Here is a 27,019-nt window from a genome sequence, read left to right as displayed (position 1 = left end):
TATAACCTGCATCACAACTAGGTCCTTCTCTAAAACTAAAAAATAATGACTTGAAATATTAATCTTTTAAACTAAGACACCTTTCAAGCCCCACTGGCGGCCTATATTAAACGGTACTCTTGCGCCCTCACCGGTCAGTCATCGTAATAGATTTTGTTGATTGCACTTGTATGTATGTTGCGGTTGACGCTTTATTAAAGCTTCAGGTGGAAATGGCAGTCACTCGTGCAGCAGGTGTTTTCTCCAAGTTTGCAACAGGCAAATACCCTTTATTGTCAGGTATATTTAAAATCACTCATCTTTTGTTGTTTTTGTTGAAGGTAATTTAATTAAAATTTTGTCGTTTTAATTTACTGTTTGTCGAATTTGTACTCGATGGTAGCATTTGACTTCAAGCTGTTAGTGGATAACTGAAAATATAATAACTCAGAATTTGCTTTTTTTTTCTTGAAAAATTACTCAAGTGGTTAAAAAAAACGTTGTAAAGGGAGATATTTTTCACATGGAACTGTGGGTAAAACATTTTTAATTACATTAATTATTAATTATTGGCATATAATTAGATAATCTGCACTGACGTTAGTAACGCCTGTGTTTACTGTCTGTTGCAGTAAAAGGTTTAATGTTAGAGTTTTTAGTTTTTTGGTGATAACAGCATACAGGGCTGCAATGCTAAGTTACTGTCTTAATTTCTGTTTTTCTGCTCAGTCACGACTAACTTTAGCAGAATTGTATTAACTTGTTCTTTTCCTTATGTTAGGGGAAACTTGTCCTAGAGGAAAGTCAAGGGCCTCTCCTTTTTATGCAGGAGCACTCAAAATTCTTATTGCCTCTTTCTGCTCTTAGGTCATGCCAGACGGGTTTTCTCTGTATCATCACATTTGGCAGGTAAAGAAGGTTTTGATAATGATCGGTGCACCAAATACCCAAGAGTACACTCACATCACAAATCGGTGGTTTACTAAAGAACCATCAATTCTTTAGTAAAGGTTCAGCTGTATTAATTTAGTGTGGTCTGTGTTCCCCCAACATCCAGGTGCTATCTTAAACAAAAGTAATATTCATATAGTGTTGACTCATTTAGATGAACTGTTTGCATACTTTAGTTCTTGTTAAAGATTAGCAAAACAGGTTTTTGCACAGCTGTTCTGCATACATTTATCTTTAAAATCTGCATTGTACTTTCTTTCCTATCTTATTATAGCTTGACTTGTTACTGCTCGTTATAGTTTAAGAGAATAATGTGAAACCATTGGTAACAATGTTGCTCCATTATGTTTCATTAGCATATGCATGCACAGTACAAGCAAAACAAGGCTGGAGTGTTAAACCAAAGTCTTTCTACAAGCAAGTCCCATTCCTAAGAGGTCATATCAAAGTGTCTCTCAGTAATTATTTGGGCAGTTAATTTAGATAATACTTCAAAATAAACTTTAAATTCAGTGCTTAAGAACATGAAACTGTATGCATGGAATTGCCTGAATCTAATAAAACTGATTAAAAGTTTAATGACTTGCCGGGAAGTAAAGTTTTATAAAAAGAAACTTAAGCGTTACAAAATTCTCACTTTTTTTGAGTAAAATATCTGCTTATACAAGAAAATATTACTGTAATCTCATTCTTTAATTGCTGTTTTCTCTATTTTAGCTCATAAACATATCAGCTTCGAGTACAAGGACGATGTGGCTGTTATACGATTCAATGATCCAACATCGAAGGTGTGTGCGTCTGTTTGTGGATATGAAACAGTACACGTCTTAGAGAGAGATTAAGTTTGTAACAGTCCCGACTACATGTTTCACTCTTGAAATGACATAATTTTGTTGTTTTGTGTGTGTAGGTGAACAAACAGTCTCTGCAGTTGCATGAGTTGGCTGACGTGTTGGGAGACATCTGGCTTTATAGATCTTCAAAAAGTGTTGTCCTCATTTCAGGCAAACCCGGCTGTTTCCTTGCTGGAGCAGATAGCAAGTAGGCTTTTGAGGGCTTTCACAGTCTCTGATGTGTGTGGTGTATTCTGTGTTGCTTTTTGTTTTGTTTGTTTGTTTTGTAAGTGTAAAAGTGCAAGTAAACCAGGACGTATTTCACGAAAAAAGTCAATAAATGGATCAAATTTAATATGCTTAATTGAAAAGTGAGTAATTTATCTTGATTTTTTTTTCTTTGCTCTCAGTGTGCTCCAGTCCTGTGCATCTAGTGAGGAGGTCACCAGTCTCTGTGAGGAAGCTCAGAAGTTGTTTAGGAGAATTGAGCAGTCTCGTGTCCCCATTGTCGCCGCTATCCATGGCTCATGCCTGAGTCGAGGCCTTGAGGTACAACAGTTTGTGTCAAAATGCCAATTTGGCTTAAAATATGGGCAGTAACTCTCAGTTTTGTAACTTTTCTGTAGCTTGCAACAGCCTGCCACTACAGAATTGCCACGAAGAGTAAAGAAACAGTCCTGGGGACTCCGGAGGTCATGTTGGGACTGCTGCCGGGAGCAGGTGGCACTCAGAGACTACCTAAAATGGTATAAATGCACACACTCATATTAATCAGTTCCTCAGTGAAAGTCTTGAAAGCATTGCTGCAGTCTTGTGCTAGTGGCTACTGCAGTACACAGGAGTATATAATAAGGTCAAGACTCTCACTTGGGCCAATACCAGCTCACTGTCTTCAATTCTGCTTGTTGCACATGTTTAGGTGGGTCTCCTGGGAGCTTTTGATATGCTGCTGTCAGGCAAGAACATCACAGCAGACGAAGCCAAGAAGATGGGTCTAGTGGACCAGCTTGTGGACCCTCTGGGTATGTTATACATGTGGCATTTCTTCAATGAATGTACTGTTTTTCTGTTGTAATCTTAAGGGAGAGGGTGGTGGGGAATTAAACTTTTTAGCAGCTCAAGACTGAGCATTCAATTAGTGACATGTTTCATTTTTCTCTGTGCTTCTTTTATATTTATATTTCAGGTCCTGGTCTGAAGTCTCCAGCGGAACGAACGATGGAATACCTTGAGGAAGTTGCAGTGGGTGTTGCCAATGACTTGGCCAACAAAAAGATTCCCCTTACTAGGGAAAAAAGCTTTAGACTGAGTGAGTGAACTCTTGTTCAGCCCAGTTGTCTTTATACCGCCAAGGATTTGTTCCATGAAATCATTTCCAACTGGCTTGTTTTTTCAGCCCCAGCGGTTGGGGCCACCAACTGCAGTTTCTTGAATGGCCACTTGAGGCCGACTCCAAAAGCAAGTCAATTCCCAAAGACTAAATTTCAAAATGTTCGGCCATACAGCAGGGAAAAAAATGCCCACAGGTAGTATTAAAAAAAATGTCTTTGGTCTCTTCAAAAAAAAAAAAAAAAAAATTACTAAAACAGTTCAAACCGGTGATTAACTCTTTCCCTCTTCAGAAGTTTCTGTCATATTTCAGGCCTGAACAAAATGAATGGGTGTGCATCAGAAGGTAGTGATAAGCTCCCATGTACCCTTAATGGCGAGTACGCTGCCTTACTAGTTCCCTTAGAACAGGGGTGCCCAATCCCAGTCCTCGAGAGCTACCGTCCTGCAGCTTTTAGATGCATCCCTACTCCAACACAGCTGAATCAAATAGTTTGATTACCTCTTCAGCATGCCATCAAGTTTGGCAAAGGCCTGATAACAAGCCATTCATTTGATTCAGGTTTGTTGGAACAAGGATGCATCTAAAAGCTGCAGGACGGTAGCTCTCGAGGACTGGGATTGGGCACCCCTGCCTTAGAAAAACCTGCAACCCATTTTAGTGGTCGTCAAACCACGTCTTTATTGATTTTACATTAAGGTGTCAAAACACACCATTGAGAATAGAGGAAGTTGTCAAATTTCAGTTTTATCATTTAAAATTTTAACTGATAAACTGTCTATGGTATCTTCTAATTGGCAAATACCAGCTGAACACATTTACACAACAAACAATGAAACCCTGTCACTGTAAACGTGTGTGTGCAGAGCTGTGGGACGCAGTCACGGGCCTGGGTCCAGTGAGGAAGATCATCTACAGCACTGTCACTAAAAGAGTCCAGAAACAAACTAAAAACCTCTACCCTGCTCCGTTCCAGATTATTGAGGTAAAGAGTACACTTATGGGTGAAGATAAACACATTAGTGCATGATGTTGCTGCTGAGTGTCTCATGCTGTCTTATTTTAATGTGCAGTGTGTTAAAACTGGCATAGAGCACGGCAGTGAGACAGGTTATTTGGCTGAAGCTCAGGTGAGTTGGACTAACAGAATTATTTTTTTTTTTCTCAGTCAGATGGATTTTTTTTTTTTTTTTTTTTTTTAAATCCTCCTGGCCTTTTGGTAGATGTCATACATGTGCTGCATTTTGACCATTGTGACCTTTGTGTTTTGCTGGGTGTTTTTTCTGTTTTGTTTTTTCACTCTGTAGTTAGTGTTGGGAAAAGAGCAGAGTTTGGGTTACAACAGGAACCTTACTCATTCATCAAATGATGAATGTGGAGTGACAGACTCCTCTCACTAATGCCATAAGTATGTGCATAAAGCCCCATCACCAATGAACACCTTAGGCCTAAACGAGTCATGCCAAGAGCTTTGACAAAATGGCATTAATTGATGTCCCGGGAATGAGAATGGGCTGCTTAACAGTTTAAGCTTGTGGGTTTCATTGATGACTCTATAATCAAGTTTTTGGATTTGTTGTTGTTGTTGTTGTTGTTGTTGTTAAAGAGACTTGTATTTGTTAAATTCTTGTTCCTTTTAACCCTTCACAGAGCTTTGGTAAGCTGGTGATGACTTCTGAATCCAAAGCTTTGATTGGACTTCACAATGGCTGTTTGTTGTGTAAGAAGAACCGATTTGGTCCCCCAGAAAAGGAAGTAAAGTAAGAACTGTAAACAGGGGTGATTTATGTTGCCATATACATTTGCTGTCTATATACAGTTGCCTCAGCGATAGCAGTAAGACACCTGTACAAAATGTTTGCAACAGAAAGCTGGCCATTCTGGGTGCAGGGCTAATGGGAGCAGGTATAGCACAGGTATCCGTAGATAAAGGCCTCACCAGCATCCTAAAGGACACCACGGAGGATGCCATCAGCAAAGGATATGAAAAGGTTTATAAAAGGTAATATACACGCATTCTATATTATTTATTTATTTATTTATTTATTTAAAAATAAAAGTGGCTCTGCAGTTTGAAGTATTTTTGTTTGTTTGGGTTTTTTTCTCCTCAAAATGTTCTTGATCTTCAGTTTCGACACCAAGGTGAAGAAGAAAGCCATGACATCATTTGAGCGTGACGCCATTATGTCTAATCTGTCGATTCAGACGGATTACTCTGGTTTTGAGTCTGCTGACATGGTGATAGAGGCTGTGTTTGAAGACCTCAACATTAAACATAAAGTCCTCAAGGAGGTGGAGGCAGTGAGTGCAGTTTTGCTGGAACTACTCTGTCTTTAACTGTTTTAGTTAGAGGTGGTTAAATTTGCATTGAAAATGTATTACAATAAATGGGCATCTAAGAACTTCTAAATTACTTTGAGCAAGAACCGGTGAAGAACTAACCTGTTTGGAGAAATCTCGCCTTAATTTAGGTTTTAACTTGAGAAAATTCTCAGGCCAACCCAAAGTAACTGTTAAAGAACTTAGTGGGATTGATGTAGATGAAGCTTTCCTTTTCTTGTTTGGAGTTTCAATCATTTTTGAGAAGCTTTTGGTTGCATGCAGGTAGTGTTATGTCATTATTACTCTAGCATAGCTATATTAGCTGTTTAACAGTTATTAATGCAAATAAGTCTTAGACAGAAAATAAGTAATCACTGGCATGTGGAACATGAATTGACTAGCTGACTATGGCTATCTTGGCTGCTACTGCCAACAAAAGTCAAGTCAGCAGGCTGCTTGGTGGTTTCCAGAATAATGTCCAGATAGCTAAAGTTATAAGGAAATGTACTCTTCCCCCTCCCCCCCAGGTTACCCCACCACACTGCATATTTGCGACCAACACCTCAGCTCTACCTGTCAGAGACATCGCTGCTGCCAGCAAACGCCCTGAAAAAGTCAGAAATGCTCCAAACTTTTACTTTCAACATATCTTCAGTGTGTTACAACAGAACTGAGCACAATATAAATTATCCTGTTTGCTCAGTAATTTAAAAAAAAAAAAAAAAAAATGTAATGTTGATTCATGCTTGCACAGTTGAGTTCTACCTTAATTTTCACTTGACTTTCTTGGTGATTATTATCGTGGCTTTAAAATAATGGCTTCTCAACATATTATTGAGAATCTTTATTTCCTGTGTGATGTTGTTTGACCAATTTGCATATGTGCAGGTGATTGGCATACACCATTTCTCCCCAGTGGACAAGATGCAACTGGTGGAGATTATCACCACAGAGAAGACATCTAAGGACACGCTGGCTGCTGCTGTCAGCGTGGCCCTGAAACAGGGAAAGATTGTCGTCACTGTCAAGGTGATGGCAACTCTGAAAGTGTTCTTCAGTCAGTATTTCAGCCTATGTGAATCTTATTTTCATCTTAGTCATTTTGCTCATTATTCTATTATATTTTGGTGCATGTCTCCTTCTTGTGTTGCTCTCTTTCTGCCTCGAAACCCACTGAACTACAGGATGGTCCGGGCTTTTACACCACGCGCTGCATGGGTTGCTTGCTTATGGAGTCTCTGAGACTTCTTCAGGTAATCAAAGACTTGGAGAAATAATAGTGTTGCCAATTTTTCCCTGCTAAAGAAATGGTTGAGCATCAGGTCCCAGTAATTATTTAAAGCATTTATTTTTATCTTTTTATATTTGCTTTAAAATAACCCACATTTTGTTCCACAGGAAGGTGTGACCGCAACAAAAAGCGATTTCCTGGCAACAAGCTTTGGTTTTAATGTCGGACCTTTCGCAGTCACTGATGAAGTCGGTGTTGACATAGGATTACATATTTCAGAGGTAATCTTTCACTTACTTTGAAGACAGCACATGTTGATTTCGATTTTTGGGACAGATGGGATTTTGTATTCTGTGTTTATTGTTGGATTTAGATGCTGTGCAAAGCCTTCGGTTCCCGTTATGAAGGAGGAAACCTGGAGATTGTCAAGACCATGTTGGAAAAAGGCCTCAAAGGTTAAAACATTTCACATTAAAATAGGGGCATTATCACTCACTACTAATTTGTCATGCACTCATGCCTAAGTATTGGATTGATGAGAATTTAGCGATTCCGATTGCATGAACGATATTACTGATTTTTACTATTTGATTTGATTCTTTTATGGATTTTCATTCTGTTCTCTATGACTCCGCTTTGAGAGTCATCACCGCCTCAAAGCAGGATATCAAAGACATTAAGTTTGTTTAAATGAATTGCATTTTGAGTGGTCAAATGTAAAATCTCTATGATGACACACCCTGACTCTGAAGTCAGACATCGTCTACCTACATCAGTTTTACATTCAGAAAAGTCAAATGGACTCTACCATGAACTGCTGAGAAGAAAGAGAGGTTACAATGGACACATTTGTTGACTGCTGATAAAAGTGATGTTTGTGTTCTGCCTTAGCTAAGGAGATGATGCTGAAGTGTGTTCCAATGAACGATGACTTCTTGGGCTGGAGCCTATACCAGCTGTCTTAGGGCAGACTTATTCTTAACCCTTAATATTTAAAATATCATTGAGATGAATTTTTCTGTAACAGGAACTGTTACCCTAAAATGGTGACTTTAATATAATCAAAAATGGATTTATCTTGCTACCTGATTTCTAAAATCTAACCCTGTAAGGGCACAGGTTTCTAAGACTGAGGAACACGTTTGAGGATCAGCTTACCATTCACACAAACACTATTCTAATGCTTTATTTTTAAATTATAGGTTGTAAATCTGGAAAAGGATTCTTTCTCTATGGAAAGACTACGAGTGTGAATCCTGAAGTAGAAGAAATTCTCAAGAACCATCAAGTGACTGCTCCCTCTGCAATGTAAGAAAACAGCCTCTCGTCAGATCTACTAATTGCCCTGTTCTGATCTGTCTCTCTGAAGTTATGTGTTTGCTGCAGTTCTTCAGAATACGACATGCAGTACCGGCTGCTGTCACGCTGCATAAACGAGTCGTTAATGTGTCTCCAGGAGGGAATAATACAAAGCCCTCTAGAAGGAGACATTGGAGCAGTGTTTGGATATGGGTTTCCTCCCATGCACGGTGGTATGTCTCCGACATTTGTATACTTTTGAACTAGATATTTATATTAGTTAACTGTTGGTTATCTATTGTGTTGGTGCTAATCGACCTTTTGTTATTCCTACATTTATCAGGTCCGTTCAGATTTGTTGACACATTTGGTGCAGAGCGCCTTGTGAGCCTCATGAAACGTTTTGAGGATGTTTATGGAAACCAGTTTACACCTTGCCAGCTTCTACTAGACCACACCAAAGACCCCAGCAAAAAGTTTTACCAATCATCCCCCTCCCTGCTTCAATACTAAAAACAGCTTAGCGTTTTGAGAGAGGGACTAGTAGTCCCCCTTTGGTATGTCTGAACTGTTAGGGCAGCAAATATGCCAGTTTGTTTTGTCTAAGTTCAAATAAGTGAACGTTAAGGGATTGCACTGATATGTCTTCTAATATCAAACTAAAGTAATCAACCTAAAATAATCCAAGGAAAGATTTCAGAATAAGGTAACAGCTCATTTATGCAAATGAGCTGCTATTATATAATCAGAAAGTGATACTTTCATGTATTATGTGTTATGGCTCAACTGGGTGTGACCACACAAACTGTTTCTTTTTCTTTTCATCTTTTTGGGGTGTTTTTTTATTTTATTTTATTTATTTATTTTATACAAATTGTGGTAATGTGTCCAACCTCACCTGACCTATGCTACATTAGCCATAACCCATTTCGGCCCGCAACATGACCAAATGAAGCCCAGATGTTGCGGCTATCTGGATTCTATCTGGCACCAGTGCTAACTCAAACTCCCAACAACCAAAATAAAAAGTGAAGGTTGCATTAAAACATCAGGTGTCATTCAGTTTATTTTTTGATCTCTCCTTTATTTCTTCAGTGGCTTTGTAGTTACAAGATTGCAGAGTAGATCAGTATTACATGAGTGTAGTAGATCAGAGTGAAACTTGACTTCAGCTTTTGCCCTGGCTGAAACCCATCTAATCTGGGGATAATAGTAAAAAAAATTACAGGTAGTGATTCACAACAACATAAATTGCATTGTCAGTCATTTGGATGATCTTGCTTTGTGATTGCCCTCAGTGTAGCCAGTTATATTACAATACTGTCATCAGGATACTCCCCTAAAATAGAACACACAGGTAAGAGCAGAGATCTAGTTTGGGGCCGGGGGGCATCTATCTTTTTAAAAAGGGAAAATATCTACTAAGCAGCAGTTGCCTTGTTTGGTGGCAGAGGTCCGAGAACAACCAGAATGCTTCAAGCTGACAGGAAACCAACAGTAACTCATTACAACCAAAGTACACAGAAGAAAACCCCTCAATGCACAACAAGTCGAACATTTAAGCAGATGGGCTACAGCAGTAGGTGTCAGCTAAAATGAAACTCAGGCTACAGTTCATATGGGCTCACCAAAATTGGATAACCACAGACTGAAAAAACTCTGCCTGACTCTCAATTTCCGCTGTGACATTCAGATGGCAGGGTCAGAATTTGCATAAACATGAAAGCATGAATCTATCCTGGCTCATAACAACTTCTCAGGCTCCTGCTGGTGGTATAATGGTGTAGGGGATAACCTTAATACCAACATTGCTGACCATGTCTATGCCTTTATGGGCACAGTGTATTTAGCTGATGGCTAATTCCAACAGGATAAAAATTTCAAACTGTGGTTTTTGAACACACCAATGAGTTTGCTGTACTCAGATGGCATTTTTGGCATGTGGTGAAAAAGGAGATTCACATCACAGATGTGTAGTCAACAAATCATGTCAATGTAAGCCAAATTTTCCAGCACCTTGTTGAATCTCTGCTACAAAGAATTAATACTTCTGAATACCAAGGTGTAAAAACATCTCATTTTTAATGCTCTAAGAAGAGAAACTGAAGTGTTGTGCTTATTCTCATTTTTCTGACTCAGTGATTTTAGGTAGAATTTTTTTTTTTGTTTATTTATTATACATTTCTTTGTGAGTTTCTTTTTAATTCATTGAACAAACTTCACAGCTGTTCCGTCCAAGACTTAATAACTTGGGCTTTTTTATGGTATGTAGAATAGCAAAGAGTAGCTGTGTTAACTTATTACAAAATTTGACTACATTCATTATCAGTGTCTAATGTCTGCTATCTGAAGATGAGGTTTGTGCTGATAACCTCATGCTCGGCCAGGTGGAACAAGTTCAGTGAAGAATTCTCCCCTGTCTCTCTCTCTGTTGCTTTTCTGTCTTTATTTTAGGTCATCTGCAGATGTTACAAGAGATTATAACAGAAACAAAGCACTCACAGATGGATCTAAAACAGCGGGTGAAAAAGGCAGCAAAGGTAGTGGCAGAAATATTAGCTTTCCAAGAAAACTGAGTGGTGACAATTCCTGATATTGTAGGACTCTGATCAATCTATGTGGATGAGAAATCTGAGGTACACTTACAACTCCATTTCTGAGTTTTACTATAACACTCATTGTTACCTTTAAAGGGACTGTTAATAAAAATATCATCCCCCCCGAAGCATAGACTGACCTGTACCCCAAAAAAATCAGTACCAAAACCTCAGTAATTTTGTCAATGACTGCTCAGAGGTCTGATATTTTTCATATTTTCCTCATTCTTCTTTTGAAGGTAGTTTTAATTTACAACAACCTCCCACTTTATCTGTGCCAATTACATTCCACTGAAACTCAGTGAATATAGAAAGATGTTTAAATGACCTGTATAGGGTCAAAATGTTACAATTCCTTAAATTACCTTGTCTTGAAATTAATTTAACACCTATTGACTAAATAAAGTGTCTAAAAAGTGCTGAAATTCTGTTCATTCATCAAATCTCATTTAAGATAAAATGATAGAAATTTCCCCTGCATATCAAATTCTAAGTTGAACGGTGTGAACGCCACACATTGTTTAAATCAGACTTTAAGTTCCAACGAGGGCACTTTTATCCTGGAGCTCTCTGTTGTAGCCATTTGTTAGTAAACTAGTGCCAGACTGATTCAGACAGGAAACATGTCAGTCTGACTTTAAGCATTAGAGCCAGTCAAGTGTCAATTCTACAGTTTGACCACAGTGTGGCGTAGTTTCCTTCAGTTTCATTCATTGGGCTCAGAAGCCAGTTGGTCACAGTGGAAGGCACATTCAGGGAGGCTCAGCAGCCAACAGGCACATTCTCAGGACAGTGTGTATATTAGATTTTGGGCCTCCAGCCCTGTATGAATTGTGTGATCTTGGTCACATGGAGTCGGCTCAGGTGGAAGTCATGTGACAAGATATCTTCAGTCAGCTGCACCAGCAGGCTGCCATCGATTCGCTCCCTTTGGAACACAGACACCGCTGCCTCTGATAGGCCAATAAACCGCAGGCAAGCTGAGACTTCCTCCAATGACAGAGCAGACAGGTCAGCGGGAGGTCGCCAGGTAGGGTCAGGGAGCGGGGACAACCCCTCAGTGACTCCTGTTGATGTCCCACCACCCTCTGCACCTCTGGAAGAATCTGTTGTGGAATTGGGAGCAGGCTCAGGCGAGGGGCAAGGGGACTGGCGGTTGAAGGGGTTCAACGCCCCAAAGGGAGCGAATCGACTCTGTGGGGGTGGCGGCCTGAGTCGAAGTCCAGAGGAAGTGAAGGAATCCACCCATGGCTCTGCCCAGGTGGCTTGTGCAGGCTGAGGATTGGCTGTGTTGTCTGTAGGGATGCCAGAGACAGGCTCAGGACTAGTAGGATTAGGGGCAGAGCAGTCACCCCAAGAGCACGGGTAACAGTAGAGGGAGGCATCGGGAGAGGGGGAGCAACTGGGACAAGACAGAGAAAATGGAAATGTTACATATCAGCTACATATCATATTTACAAAAGTATTTAAATGACCATATTTCAAGTTCCAGCAGCTACATGCTGAAAAATTCTCCTTAGCTTGCTGTCAATTCATAAAAAATGTATCATTCCTTATAGCGTCTATTTATAGAACAAGCAAACAATCAATATGGAGCTTCATATTGTAAAATGGCATTGCTTTCTGTGCTTCTGTCAGTTTAGATTAGATAACCTTCCCATACTTTCTTTCCATATACCTTATAATCTTCTTTAAAGGGCAAGAACGGGAAATCTGTAAGCAGTAACCTTTCAGAGCTGAAAAATGCAGCCAAAAAAAAAGACTTCCCCGCATGCTGGTGACTTATCAGACAAATATTATTGCTTGTCAGGTGGGTTGCACTAAGGAAAAAACAATCTAAACTTGAGACTTGAAAATAGAAGTCCACAAACTAATGGGTGTCTACATCCATATCTTTTGGACATTTTTCATTGCAGTTTATTTGGAAACAGCCATTGCAGTAGCTCCAGTATTTAGACTCTTGCAGTAGTTTGGAGCTGGAGGAACTTCATTCTCTCCCTTTTCGTGTAATCAATCATGTCAAGCAGTGAAACCAGAAAAGGCTTTCAATCCTCTCTAAAATGATACTAGTATGTCAAAATAAGGATTTACGCATTACGTGTTTTATACTGTACCTGTCCTGTAGTCCAGAGGAGTAAAAGGAGATGTTTGGTCTCGGGGAGGTGGAAGTTTTGGGGAAGCGAGGTGGAACAGGAGGGCTGGGAGCTGGACTGGAGATGGAGCCTCCTTTGGAGCAACGAGGGGGAACTGGAGGGGCGATCAAATAGCGACACTCCTCTCTCACCTGCAAGCACAAACCACACACACAGAAACATAAGCATAACAATAACACACACAACAGCCAAAAAAAAAAAAGGTTAATCTTAAAAATAGACTTCTCAGGAGGCTTTGTGCAAGTGTGTGAGAGTGTGTGTGTGTGTGTGCAACACATAGTAAATGTCAAACTTTGTGACCTTTACAACTCAAACAAACTCCTTACACACAGTAGCAGCATCTAGACACACACACACAGTGTCTTGGCAGGCTAAATATCAGGAGAACGCTATGTGTGACAGGGTATAATCCAGTTGCAGAGGAGACGTCAACACCCACACAAACCTTTCTGTTCCGCTGGCCTCACTTTAAAAGGAAAAAAAAGTTAATTAAACAAAACAAAAGCATGAAAATGTGCGCTTTACAAACAACATACACGGTTACACATGGACACCATTGCCTGGGAAGACTCTTAGACATGTGAAACAGCTCAGTAGGTAAAACAACATCGTTTTCAATATGACAACATTTCCTTTTTAAAAAGACAAGAAAAAAAGAGATGATTTAATTTATGGAAGTGCTGGTCGACCCCCAGCTTTAAGGTCAACACTAGAGCTGTACAGAAAATACATTACGATATTAAAAAAGAACCTTTATAGTCTACATAAAGCCTGACTTGCACCAATTTGAGTGTTAAAATTAATCTAGTAAATTTAATTATACATCATGTAATGCACATTATACATTTCATTATGTGCTACAAAAGGAATATTTTAAGGAAACTGCATTTATGCTGTACAGCAGCATTTAGGGGAAAACAGTGGAGGTGATTAATTCATTTATAATCAGTAGAACAACAGTTAGTTGGTCTCAGCAAAAGCAAAAGTAAAAAATACCACAAATTCACAAAAATGTACAAAGAAAGCTAACAATATATCACCTGCAATGCTTATTTTCTGAAAAAAAAATTCCTAGGTATGACCTTCTCAGACTTTTCTGTAACTCAATGTCAAGCCAAACCCTGGGAACTCTGACGGAGCCAGTCAATGAGACTTTAATGGGAGATTTCCTGGCTCCAAATGGGAACTTGAAGGGGTGACTATGCATGGAAGCATGATCAGTCCATTTACAGTAAAGGTAATGAATCTGTCTTACTTGTGTTAGTCACACATCTTTGAATTTCTATGTTATTTAAAGACAGTGACAATGACACATGCTAGCTTAGGAAAGAGTAGGGCTTGGCTGCTGAATAACCACTCTGGTATTGAAGTTAGGACTTTGCTGCATATGATATTAAAAAGAGCAAACTAAAACAACCATGCCAATCAAGTCTGTGGAAATGAATTTCCTTTGGTTATTTTCAGACTTGTGATTTTTTCCCATTTTTTTCTTCTGGTCTCAGCAAGTTAATTCACACAATAATCCATAATCCAAGTAATCCTTATAATATTAAAAAACTGAAATGCTATATATGTTTAAGAAATCTCTCCTAGGAGTTGTAGTGCTGATTTATAGCAATCACATTAAAAAGCTTCAGCAGTCTTAATAGCTTTAGCTTTCGGTTCAATTCATTAGAAATAATCAGCCACAACCTAAAAACCACTAATGAGTGAAGTGAACGACAGCACTGATTCTCTCTAGTTCTGCTTGGAAATCCTGGGTCCTTACATTGATGGAGATAAGTAGACACGTACGACCAACCCAGGTCAATAACAGCTCCCATGGCAATGTGGAACTGATGATAGTGGTTTCTCCTAAAAGAACAATCCTCCCCGAAACACTGCAAAAACTCCTCGAGAACATGGAAAAAATACAAAGACACTGACTGGTTATCCAGACATGACAGATCCCAATCTGAGCTGTGGAATGTGCCAGAACATTCCCAGAGGATCCACTACCTTTGTTCTAGGACACCTTAAGGGATCCCATGTCTATGGAGAAACAGGTTAGAGCCATTTTGGCAGCACAAATAGGCTTACACAACACTGTGTACGTGGTTTTTATGTTGAGGCTGACCAGCTTATGTATCTCTATCTATCTATGTATATCTGTATGTGCTATAAGAGTAAGGGTGGTGTATTGCAGCATTTCCAGTCAGTGTGCATTACAGTCAGTGTGCGCTTGTATTTGCGTTGAGTGTATCAGTGGGGTTTAAAAGCTGTTGTGTATGAATAATTCAAGGCAGCCATCCTGACTTTTAACAGCCGGATGCTACTGTGGACAGATAAGAAGGATGACAGACTGAAGAACGAGAGGATGGATGGGAGGCAAGGACTGCAACTCACAGCATCAGATTTTGGAGGTACAGGTGGCGGGGTAGACACTCTTGTCACCACGGTACCAAGAGAACCATCCAGTGAGGAAGATGAATGGAAGGATATGAGGTTTGGCTCCTTTCCTAAGCCCTCTGCATTTTGATTGGTCCAGAGTTCCTCATAAGGGATTTCCTCAGCGGTCCTCATTTCACCCTCAGTCCACTCAGGAGTCACATACTCCCTCTCCTCACCTGGCCCCTCCCCTAGCCGCTCTCCAAGGGAGTCCCTGCAGCGCTGAGATACGCTGTCTGAGACTCCACCAACATACCCGCACATTGAGAGACGCTGCAGTGCCGGTGCCAATGAGTCCTGGCTCGACACACACACGCGAGAGCGCCGTGGGCTCACACACTCCTCAGTCATACACTCCAATTCTGGCCGAGTTTCTCTAACAGCACGAGAGTAGGCATCTGGGTCAAACGCATGTCGCAGAAGAAGGCTCTCCAATGCTGCTTTGTGCACGGAGGCCTCGGCCACATTAAACCGGGGCATGCAACGCAGCAACAAAAAGTGGGAGGGGGAGACTTCCTGATGGCGGAGAACCATGCAGAGCACCACCGTCTTGCTGACTATGTTGAGCAGCTTGTAGCGGTGGCCCTCTCGTACTGCGTGACGGTCGTAGGGGTTTCGTGGCGGCCTCGACGGCACAGACACGTTGACGGGGAGGCGGACTCTCTCGATGATGCTGCGCACCGTGTGCTCCCCCCCCAGCATGCCTTGCTCCAGTGGAGAGCGTGTGCAGAAGCGTCCACGGCAGCCAAAGGGCAAACTGACACTTTGATTGGTGCGATGGTTCATGCAGACCAGGCAGGGCGTTTTACCTGAAGAGACAAAGAAGATATTTAGGAGTTCACGGGTGGATCAGTCCTAACACAACAATAATACAATTTTAACTTTTTCAAAAATTTCTATGTTTGAACCACAAATCCACAGATTTCAATGTGAAGTGAATACCTTTGATCTTCTTGTTACAGTGCAATGTTCTGCTGGGAAACTTTGGGTTCTGAAAGTTATTTTCACATGCACCAAATACCACCCCCTCCCACCCACCAATAGCAACAGGATATCTTCAACACAAGTGACCTCCACTAGCAGGACAATGTGCCCAGCCACGCTGTAAAAAATGCTCGAGAATGGCTCTAGGACCACACAAAGAGTCCAATGTGTTCGCTGCCGGGTCTGGACTCCCAATCCGCAGGACTCATCGAGGCCCTACCCTGCAATCCACAGGACCCATAAGATCTTCTGCCAACGAACAGCCCCAGGGAACCTGTGTCCATGCTGCGACAGGTCAAAGCTGTCTTTTGCGGCATGAAGGACACCTAAACAATATTAGGCAGGAGGCTTAAATGTTGCGGCTGACTGGTATTCTTCAAAAAAAAAAAAAAAGGAATGAACTTCAGCAACCTTCAGTTCTGCCAGTGCTTTTGTTTTCCTCGTTCTCGTGTGCATGTGCTACAACTGAAACGGGACTTCATAACTTTACAGCTCAATAGTTCAGCCTGACTTACTTCTGGGAGTCTTTCCTAGTCGTCTAAGAAGCGCGCTCAGTCCCGTCTTTTCCTTTGAGGGAGTGGCACAGAGAAGCTCTGCTTTCCCCATGAGCGACAGCTCATCTCCAGCCTGCAGAGTGAAACTGTAGGGCTCACTGTCTTCACTAAATTCGCCTGAAACAACCTGCAACACAGACATGGATGTATATGTGTATAAGATATTGCATGACTCAGGGATTAATTACTATAAAAATACTGTTGTGGTTAGTTAACTACCTGTAGTTAAAAGCCACTCCCCATCCATGGACCTTTTTTTTGGACCAAATTCTCGTCAGCCAATCATGGCCTCGACAAAAGAAGTCTATATCTAAATTTGGTTAAACAAAAGTGAAAAGTCCTCTTTTGAGGCTATTATGGAAAACTTCAATGCAACTAGATTTCACCCACCATTTCATGTTTTACACCTAGTTTTTGTTTCAGTAATACAAACATCCTTGCCTTTGTTTTTTCATTTGTTATAACATATTTGGATATGAAATGACTGTGATCAGACAGCCACACTTCAAGTATCCACTTCGAGTGCACAGTCTGAGGAGGTTGCAGAAATGTTGAGAAGGAAGAGTGTCCCTTCACTTTTCAAACACCTTAGAAGAAGGCTTTTCACCTTTCAGTTTTGACCAAATCTTAATGCTGTTTAGATTTCATTAAAGCTGTTTTTATTGTCTATTCAGTGTCTGTTCGCTTTCTTTCAAACAGGTTTTTGCTGTGGTGGTAAATAGGGCAAAGCTGAAGTGGAAATTCATTATAGGCGTGCCTTACTTTGACACTGAAAGTGATCGTCTCCATGACAAAAACTCGGTCTGGAAAGGCACCAGCAACCTCCTCCACACTAGAGAAATACTGGACTGGATCCCTGACGTCCCGGTCTTCATCCAGCAACTTGAATTTGCCTATAGAGAAGATCGGTGTGATACAGGAGGAAAGAAAGGGGTGAAGAGTGGCAAAGGAAGTGAGAGAGAGGACAGAAGAAGATTATGTTGAGAGATGGAAGAAGAGAAAAAGTGAAAAGAGGTAGGAAGAGAAGAGTGGAAGGGAAGAGCGAGTTAGGAAAAAGCCAGAGGCGGGGAAAAAGAGCGGGTGAAAAGTTCCTTTTCGGCTGCCTATAGCTTCACTATAAAAGCACACATACATCTGCAGCAGAGGAATATAAAGACACCTCGGTGACCTATGACCTGGCACCAGCTCTTTCCCAATCGACAGCCGACTGGGTTGCCACGGTAACGAATAAAGGACCCCCATTCTCACGCAGAGCAGAGACACATCACCATGGAGACACTTACACATACACTGTCACGCACACACACAAACTCATCCCTCTCTCTCTTTGACTCTTTCTGTCCCTTGCTCATCCCCTCGTCTGTAAATCTTTCACCCTCCTGAACTTAAGTTTTGTGCTGTTGAAGCTGTAAATATTGTTTTTTTTTGCCTTTTTGCCTCTTTTCAACATTGAAAAGAGTCATTTAACAGCCCGCAAACCAAACCGACATTGTTCAAAGGACATTTTAAATGCTTTGCTCCTGTTGGCCAGTTTATCAGACTGCAATTGAACGACTACATCCTTTCGAGGATCCTCCTTCTTTTCACAGAGTCAGAGTTTGAATGAACAAGAGAAGTTTTTTTGCTTTGGTTTTTTTTTTTTGTCTGGTAGACAGAGTAGAATACCAAACTCCACCATCATCTACGCCAGAAGCTCTCTCATTCTCTTTTTCTTCCACCCCCCGCTTTCCAATTCAAAATGAGCCCCTAGGATAAGGAGCTTCCACCCACCTAACAATACCAGCAAAATCCCACTTTTCAACACAACCCACCACCCCCTCAAAGAGTAGGAGTTGGAAATGAACCAAGGTTTACCACCAACCTAAACAAAGCCCTGCTCAATTCTGGAAATGTATATTTAGTCAAAAGTGAGATTCCAAACGTCGCTGATAGGCAACAGAACACAGATGTGACGTCATATTAAAAAGCTGCTCTTGCTATATGATAAAGCAGGCTGGTACTTGTAAAGGCTTCCACATAAGGCTTTTGGCCACTGGGTCCACCTTACAAGAGTGGTTGCAGCCCCAGTTGCTTCCCTTAATCCCATTCATGATAAGTGATCATTCAGCTTTTCTGTCCTCTGTCATCCCAGCCTCTCAGTGATGGGTAGACGAGGATGCAGACAGGCAGGGAGGAGAAGAAGGAGGGAGGCATCCTGTTGTCTATCCCCACGGGGAAACCTATATTGCACTCATCCTACGCTTATTTAGACTTCCTGTATGAAGTCATCACACAGACATTAGCTCATCACAGACGACGGCCTGTGATTCCAAAGCAACTCATCTAACATATTTAAAGGGACACAAAAGTAGTGCTAAAAGGATGCGTTCATGTAAATGCGTCTTTTTCGGATCTATTGGAATGCATCATTAAGTAAAGAGGATGTCAGGCTGATGATTTGCTTCAGGGTCTCCTATTTGATTTCATCACATAAAAAAAACACTCTTCGATTACGAACACACTTTTTCACGATTGCAAACTGATTAGACACAAATAAGAAACAACTATATTTATTGCAAACAAACAAACAAACAAAACAAGTAAAGTCAAGGATTACAGCCAGAAAAGGTCACTAAAAGAATTATGGAGCTGCAGCCTTCTATCTTTAAAGCTGGACAGATACTCCTTTTTAATTAAATCTTGGAAGCACACAGCATGTTTTAATCAGCTTTTCTCCGTGGCCAGAACTTTTATGTTCGAACTGCACCGATGACCTGACTGGCCACAACAAGGGCTCTAAACCCACTGAATGTAAGCATGGGACCTTTGGTTGAGTTTGTCCATTGTTGCTGTGTTTAGTGTAGTGAAGATGAGAGAGGGGCAACATTACTTTGCGCAATTCTTGCAAGAGGAAATGAGAAAAATAGAGGGTCACAGATGGCTGGGAGAAGCAGACAATACAGTCTGTTTGTTGTGTGTTGATTTTTGTCAGAGCTCTGCCTAAGACTACAGTGTAAAAGTCAAGTCATATAAAAGACTGTCTGCTGATTATTCAAGCAATTAATTGAGGGCCGTTACCCGCTGGGAGTGAGAACATAAAAGAACAACTCACTTTCCCAGATCCTGAAATTAGGCATTAATATTAACCACATTTTGAGCTTACAAGAGGCTATACAGATCTTTCCTGTTTATACTGATAACACCCCAAAAGTTCTACATGAAAACAGATATAAACAGAAACGTTGGAAAAAATAACCAATGCTAATGAACAATGCCATTAAGTTGAAAAAATCTGCATATCTCCGACTCCGACTCTGCATAGATTTATTTATTTATACATCTAGGAGTTTACTAGAGCAACTTTAAACAGTCAGTCCAAAGTAATTCCCATTTATCCTTTAATGAGCCTTGCACCTCCTTAGTTATGACTGTAGGAAGGATATCCCCTCTCCATGACATCATGCAGAGCCAAGAGTGAAAAGAAAAAGCCTGAGCTGAGTCTGAAGCCGGAGCTCTTTGGCTCACAGGACTTGTACATAAACTGACCTTATTAATTAAAATATTTCACCATCTTTAATAAGCATTCATGAATATAAGAATAAAACAAAAGCTTGCCCAATCTCAACACTAAACCAATAAAATAAGTTGAAAAAAAAAGAAACTGAACAAACTAGTGAATCGTTGTTACCTTTATTGGGCACTCTTTATTTACTATTCTACTTGGTAGTATATATATTTGCTATTTTATTACTTTCTGTGTTTTTAATCTCTGGGAAATACTAGCTGTCACGTGTTTCAGATATGAAATGCTGAATGATCTCAACATACTCCCCCCTCCCAGCCAAATGTTCTCTCTCTCTTCCGAAAAGGAGCCTGAGAGGTGGTGGTAGCGTGAGGTGACATCAGCACTCCATCAGTGGAGGAAGCAATGGAGAGAAGGCATTAAGATCCAGTTACACCGAGAATAATGTGACTGGGTTGAGAGTTGGAACAATGGGATGGTGGGGATGAGCTCCGGTGAGGTCATGCTGGCTAGACTCATTCAGCAGGAAGACGCGAGTCAATGGACAACTGGAGTCAGACAAGGTCACATGGTACACGAGTGAATGTGTGAATGAAGGTGGTAGTAGAAGATGTGCTCATCCATACATTAAGAGTTTAAAGTACGCAACTCCTCCGTAAAGGGATTCTATTATGCTTTTATTCACTTCCTGTCTATTACAATGGCAGATGATCATATTAAGGATAGGAAAAGATTTATACTGCATAATGAGGGACAAAAGCTCAGGTTTAAGTAAACTTGTTTAGAGTTTTTCAACTTTTGGATGTGTATAATATCAGAGTGCGTGGATGTCCATAATAAGGCCACCTCAGGCACAAGGCTCTGAATGTCAAAAGATGACCCCCACACAGCTCTCTTTTAAACATTCTGTTTGTGAGGGACAACCAATCAGATAAAAGTTGTTTTGAAATGGGGAGGAGCTAAGAATAGCTTGACTACACCAAGACCCAGTATAAATTAAATAACTGATTATTTTAGTTTGTAATTCGTTTAGAGGTACTCTGATAGATTTGAAGAATAAAAGTTAAATTAATGGCTCCAGATTATTGTGTTATTTTTTTATTACTTAGCAGAAAACTGACAGAATTACTGGAATAGATTGGAAAGTGTAGGATGTCCGCTAACATTTCTACTGGTACTAACAGGGTCAGGGGAAGGTTTGTGTGTTTCAAGGTGTTTTCATTTTCTTGAACAAGAGTGTGAATTGTCCTGAATGAACTGGAGCATCAGCAATTCTATTATTAATTATGAATTACCTCACATTAATGAGGAGTGTTTTTTACTGACATAACACACAAAGAAGGGAAGTTTCCAATCAACCCTGGAGGGAGGAGTTGGGGAGGGTCGTTATTAATATAAATTCAGTTCGTTTATGACAATTATGTGAAACTTTTTTATTTCTTGATAGATGTAGGAAAAAAACTACTGAGCACTGTGCTTGACGCTGTTCTTAAGTAGAAATACAGCTGCACAATTTATCCCTAGAGCATGCTGGCAAACTGTGTTGTGTCAAACACAGGATGCAGTCATAGTGAGTATTGCGCACAAGTCTTGAGACATCGGTCTTTTTTTAAAAAAAATACAGGTATGTTTTTACTTGGTTGGCAATAATGTGTTTGTAATTACTATCATGCTGAAAAATGAAGCTGTTGCCAATCGGATGCTTTGCAGATGGTATTGCATGGTGGCTCAAAAACTGATTGTGCTTTTCTGCATTCATGATTCCGTCAATTTTGACAAGATGCTGAACAACACCAGGACAGAGACATCATGTTTTACAGATGGTTCTAGACAATTTTTGTTGCTTGCTCCTGACCTCCTCCACTCTCCACAAGTTTGGATTCGTCACTCCATAAGATCTGTTGTCCACTTTTTAGTCCAGTTCTTTAACCTTTTCTCCCTGTTTCCCTTCTAAGAATGGCTTCTTGACCGCCACCCTTCCACCGAGACCATTTCTGATGAGGCCTCAGCAAACAGTAGACTGTCCAGGTGCACATCTCAGGTCCCAAGTCAGGTGTTTGCTAGATATTTTTCCTGTTTCTCATGGACATGACTTTCAGGTGTGGTTCATCTGCTATCATTTTTCTTGCCTGTACACACCATGCTATGATATGCCAAATTTTCAGCTAGCAGTACTTTGATAATAACCTTGTTAGTGCAAAATTACTATTTTATATCTCTCAAAATGTGTTATCTGTAGAATTTTGCATAGATATAACTGAAGAAACTGTAACAAATAATGCATTTTGGTGAAAGGCTGCTTTGGTTCTTTGCTAAGTTGTCCGTTATGTGTAGACACAACACTGGTCCATTCGTGGAGTTGAGGTGCCTTTTGATGTTTGAATGATTCATAGGTCAGTGTTAAGTGGCTTAACAAACAAAAGAATTCTCAGGAAATAGCCAGTTACAAGGAAGAGACTGACAATGAGTGAAAAACAGCCAATTTCCAAAGAAAAGCTTTGAAAAATCTTCAGACAGCCTGAAGAACTACTGCTCAAGACAACTTTAAAAGATGAGAAGAAAGTTAAAATAGGACTCGAGACTCAAGACTTTTGCACAGTACTGTATATTGAACAGCTTAATATACAGTACTGTATATTAAGCTTAATTAAATCTTAACACTTTAATTAAATGGTATTATAAGATTTGAAGGAACAACACAAAGAAAATAACACACCGAACTTTCAGCTTATCGATCCACAGCTATTTTGTTTGTAGATGCTTTCAGAGAAAAAGAATCCTTCTGTAGAAATTCTTGACCTGTTTTTTACTCCTGCAGCAAATGAACATTTTAGGGAAAATCTATATATTTAGGACAAAGGTTTTCTCCCCGCTGATGTATAAAAGCAAAGTGTATGTGCAGATGCATGCTCACCCTGATACTGCAGAGGGATGTCAATTTTGGGACCAATTACATAGTGACCCTCCTCTAAGCTGTGGGCCGTCACTGTGGTCCACTGACGGCAGGAGTGTAAGAGCACCACATCGTCCTCTGACAGACCCTCCACACATTCACCTGCAGCAAACAAACACACACTCAGAAAGGAATAGGCAAATAGTGTGCAAGTCTCAGGTTTCTCAATTCTAAGGTCACACTTAGCAACTCAGCAGTGGAAAACATTAAAACACCCTCGTAAAAAGCACACATAATTACCACAATCAGTGATGGATCACCCCCCGCTAACCTACTCATCAGGACCCTGCTATGCAACTGGCAACCTACAATTACACAGCCCCCATACACATACACACAAACACACAAACAGGGCAATCCGGCTTTCACAAGAGCTGTGTAGCACAGTGGCATTGATTTCTGCTGATAGCACAGCAGTACAATTCAATCACGCAACACAATGTTACTCCCAAGCCTTTGAGTCAAACAATCATGTTGATAGATGGCTGACTATAAACACAGAAAAGGATACTTGGAAGAAATAAAGCACATTATCTACTGAAACAATGTTAGCTTTCTTCAGGAAGTTTTGCTCATTCCAATGCAATGCTTCATACTAAACTGTGATGTTAGTATGTCTTATATCGCTCTTGCCTGAGGATGTAGTAATTCTCTGTGATCTTAACATTTCTCCCTGTTCAAAACCTCAATGTCTGGGCCACTGTTTTGTTTTTAACTTTGATTTTTGCACCTAGGTATTTCTTTAGTTGGGAGGGAGCTTTGAAAGGGTCTGTGATAAATGCCTTTTTGAAGTTTTCTGGAAAGATTTTTTTAAACAAAAATTCACATCCTTTCAATTTAGGAGAAGTGTTATACCCATTTATTTTTTTTCTAGGTTCTGAGACAAACCCCACAAACACTTCCACTACTAACCACTCTGATATATTCTAAGGGGGTCAGACAGGTTGAAAATTTTCCTTGTGTAGCCTCAATGCAGTCAGTTGGGCGGCTATTTAATTTGCAGTCTGCAGCGTTCATATTGCAGCCCATCACACTCAATTACATCTTTACCCATTCTTGCCGGAGAACACACACACACACACACACACACACACACACACACACACACACACACACACACACACACCATATGGATAAACACTGTAGTTGTTTGTTGACTCTGCCCTGAAAAGGAGCTGTCATCATGCCCTGCTGTAAATAACTAACTACCATCTGGGTTGGCTGGATATATACAAAAAAGGAGGCATCACGAGTGGGGTAACTACAGTGCAGTTAATAAACACCTACGGGAGGTCTCTCTATGCGATGTTCAGGCGCGCTGCCGGGAGTAAGGTGCGTAATTTTTCCGGGACTGTGTCACGGCTTCGGGTGCGCGCTTTTGTGCAGCAGGGAAACTTGGAGGGGTTTTTTTCTTCTCCAGAGTTGCTTCTCGTTAGTATTCACTACATTCGCCGACAGATTACAGCATTTGCATATGAATAGAATTGAGCAGCACTTCAACAGCACAACAGATACTTTGTTGCTTTCCGGGCCTCGCTGAGACTGGAACAACTTTGGCCACGACACCCGTCGCCCGTTTCCAAATTAAAGACACCGAATCTGGTGAAGGTGAACGTGAAGGATCACGCTGGCAGCGAAAAACATGAGAAATTAATAGAAAACTTGACACTAACGTTAGAACGCGTCTTGCTCGTGTCAGTGAACTGGTGCGGCACGGGTGCAGCGGGTGTATCAAGGTGGCCAGTCTGAACTAAAATATTAACGGAAATACCATCAGATTGGTTTCAAAGTAAGAGCAAGAACCTGGCACTGGCGACTGGGGTCAACGATAAAAACCTATTAACTCTTAATCCCGTATTACCATTGATGTATGTACTTATTTATTTATTTTTGTGACAGGGACATGAGCTACGTAACAAAGATATAATATACTGGACATGTAAATGAAAGCGTATGTTGAGCATGTAATATATCCTGTAATTTGTAGTGCCTTAAGTTTCGAGAGGTTTACTGTAATCGCATTTTAATATTATCAGACCAGTAAAACACATTTTTTTATTTATCCTGTTTTTATTTAAAAGCCAATGTTTTTCTTTTCATTTCATTTATTTTAATCTGCTCTATTGCACTCATCTATAAAAAACATCTGCCTAAATCAAAGAGTAATTTCTGCTCATAGATTTGTTGGTTTTGCTCAAGTTAGCTGCTTATAGTTTTTTGTATTTCAAGTTTTCCCTGTTACTAAACGCGCTGACAAATGTGAACATTTATTTTGAAAGTTAAAACCGGAAAAGGTATTTTTTCTGCCGACCTTGATGCCGTTAAAGCACTTCACACGTTCTCCATTAAATTTGGACACTAGTTTTAAACCCCACCGAACGTTATACTCCAAAGCTTCCCACAAACACACTTTATTTATATTTTCACCCTTTTCTTCATTACTCATCATCATTTTTCTTCACTAGTGTCACGGTTACGATAATTGTAGTGATAAGGAGCCTCAGCGTTAACAGTTGGCAAAAGAATTCAACAACAAAAAAGAAAGTTAAAAAAAAAAGTGTAAAAAGTTTCTTATGGTCGTGTCGGAGGTAAAATCACCCAGTGAAGCAGGTTTCTGTCTCTTACCGTGGGCCAGGCGGACCAGAGTGGGCAGACGGAACTTGCTGACCACCGCGTCCAGCGGCAGCGCCAACGGGCTCCAAGTGATCTCCGACAGGCTCGCCGACAACTTCTCCATCCTCGCGGGTCATCACGCTACCGGAGATAACGGTGATGATGGTGGCGAAGATGGTGATGGCGTTGGTGGTGATGACAGCGATGGACTGGAGAAAGGTGAGGGTGACGGTGGTGGTATAATGGCAAAGAGTTTCGCCATGTTTGAATGTAGGAGAGAGGGAGCGGAGTCACAGTCGGTGCGCTCGAGAGGAGAGAGGGGGAGGGAGGGAGCGCGAGCCCTCTCTCGTTCACTCTCCCCCTCTATCAGCCACTGTTTGTCCACCACCACCCTCAGACATATACAAGTGAATCCGAAACCCAGTCAAACTAGTAGTAGGACTCAAAATGATCAGAAAGGAGGTGAAATGATGCGCCGATGTCCACTCTGACTGTCCTGGTTTGTAACTTGCTCGTGTTTTCCCACTTTATTTATTACATCACTTTGTCCGCTGAGGTTAAACTGTGTAGGTGGTACATGATGTTAGAAGCAGGGACCTTTGGCAAGCATTAGGTCTGGTTTTCGTCAGCTGCAGATTCATTTTCAATACCCAAAAGCCGTTGGCCACAGATAGACCTCATCCACAGCCTGTCATTTACTGTAATGATATACACTCCCTTGGCATCTCGTTGGGCACATCTGTCTTAAAATAATATAGTCTAATTCAGCAGCACTGCAGTAAGTACTGCCATCATCAAGGCTGTGGGGTTCAGTATTGCTGTAATAGTCTCCTAATTTGCTTGTATGTTAACTGCAGCACAAACCTCCAAAATGATCATAACGTTGAGTCAACTTTTTTTTTAAACACCTGTATGCATTAATTTCATCACCAGCCAAAAAGACGCCACACTTCCTCACACAGCACTTAATTTGTGGCCCGAGGCAGGACTCGTCAACTCATTCAGTTCACTGAACATAACTGTACACACAAACCTATTTATTTCCTATTGATTTTTTGTCAACACATCAGTCATGATGCTACAATCCACTGTGCAGCTGAACAGATGAGTGTGGACTTCACAAGAATTATGTAACCAATGCTGGATATACAATTGTAAGTTATTAGCTTTATCAAGTGACCTCAGCACATCAAAAACCGAGATTCCTGGTTTCCAAGAATGACTGACCACTCTTAACACCCACTCATTGCCAAATATGGTAGTGCTGCAACTTATTCCCAATTCAGTTAGT

The 27,019-nt window shown here is 40.7% G+C and overlaps 2 protein-coding genes across 3 annotated transcripts; one reads left to right on the top strand and one right to left on the bottom strand.

Annotated features, from left to right (window-relative positions):
• The first annotated feature begins 156 nt into the window (after nucleotides 1-156).
• hadhaa (hydroxyacyl-CoA dehydrogenase trifunctional multienzyme complex subunit alpha a) lies at nucleotides 157-8,987 on the top strand. The gene is made up of 21 exons (XM_084953143.1): nucleotides 157-279; nucleotides 847-888; nucleotides 1,648-1,718; nucleotides 1,841-1,971; nucleotides 2,174-2,312; nucleotides 2,390-2,509; nucleotides 2,683-2,785; nucleotides 2,950-3,072; nucleotides 3,960-4,078; nucleotides 4,167-4,223; nucleotides 4,744-4,853; nucleotides 4,961-5,095; nucleotides 5,223-5,394; nucleotides 5,943-6,029; nucleotides 6,304-6,444; nucleotides 6,600-6,668; nucleotides 6,814-6,927; nucleotides 7,020-7,101; nucleotides 7,849-7,954; nucleotides 8,033-8,178; nucleotides 8,289-8,987. Exons 1-21 carry the CDS (start codon nucleotides 171-173, stop codon nucleotides 8,456-8,458), a joined length of 2,346 nt encoding a protein of 781 aa, XP_084809269.1. The 5' UTR covers nucleotides 157-170; the 3' UTR covers nucleotides 8,459-8,987.
• A 21-nt stretch (nucleotides 8,988-9,008) lies between these two features.
• Nucleotides 9,009-26,400, bottom strand: garem2 (GRB2 associated regulator of MAPK1 subtype 2). 2 transcript variants are annotated; one of them, XM_084953144.1, is made up of 7 exons: nucleotides 25,741-26,399; nucleotides 23,077-23,217; nucleotides 17,423-17,553; nucleotides 16,622-16,787; nucleotides 15,081-15,931; nucleotides 12,657-12,826; nucleotides 9,009-11,944 (listed from the first exon to the last, which is right to left on the bottom strand). In XM_084953144.1, the coding sequence occupies exons 1-7, from the start codon at nucleotides 25,850-25,852 to the stop codon at nucleotides 11,344-11,346; spliced, it is 2,172 nt and encodes a 723-aa protein (XP_084809270.1). In that variant the 5' UTR covers nucleotides 25,853-26,399; the 3' UTR covers nucleotides 9,009-11,343. The 2 variants fall into 2 exon arrangements, with proteins under 2 accessions (XP_084809270.1, XP_084809271.1); XM_084953145.1 differs by lacking the exon at nucleotides 23,077-23,217 and having other exon boundaries at nucleotides 25,741-26,400.
• Nucleotides 26,401-27,019: the final 619 nt, after the last annotated feature.

The sequence above is a fragment of the Perissodus microlepis genome, chromosome 15 (genome assembly GCF_051167445.1).
Source record: "Perissodus microlepis isolate ML-2025 ecotype Zambia chromosome 15, ASM5116744v1, whole genome shotgun sequence".
NCBI lineage: Eukaryota > Metazoa > Chordata > Actinopteri > Cichliformes > Cichlidae > Perissodus > Perissodus microlepis.
The sequence above is the reverse complement of the archived record's forward strand: the minus strand, read 5'-3'. Positions and strand labels throughout refer to the sequence as shown.

Bases quoted from the DNA above. Each gene is read 5' to 3' on its own strand.
- hadhaa (XM_084953143.1), top strand. From the start codon at position 171: ATGTATGTTGCGGTTGACGCTTTATTAAAGCTTCAGGTGGAAATGGCA. The intron at 2,313-2,389 runs GTACAACAGTTT...ACTTTTCTGTAG, and splicing joins GCCTGAGTCGAGGCCTTGAG to CTTGCAACAGCCTGCCACTA. The intron at 5,096-5,222 runs GTAATATACACG...CTTGATCTTCAG, and splicing joins TATGAAAAGGTTTATAAAAG to TTTCGACACCAAGGTGAAGA.
- garem2 (XM_084953144.1), bottom strand. From the start codon at position 25,852: ATGGAGAAGTTGTCGGCGAGCCTGTCGGAGATCACTTGGAGCCCGTTG. The intron at 12,827-15,080 runs GTGAGTTGCAGT...TTGTGCTTGCAG, and splicing joins TACCTCCAAAATCTGATGCT to GTGAGAGAGGAGTGTCGCTA. The intron at 11,945-12,656 runs GTACAGTATAAA...GTCTTGTCCCAG, and splicing joins TCCTCTGGACTACAGGACAG to TTGCTCCCCCTCTCCCGATG.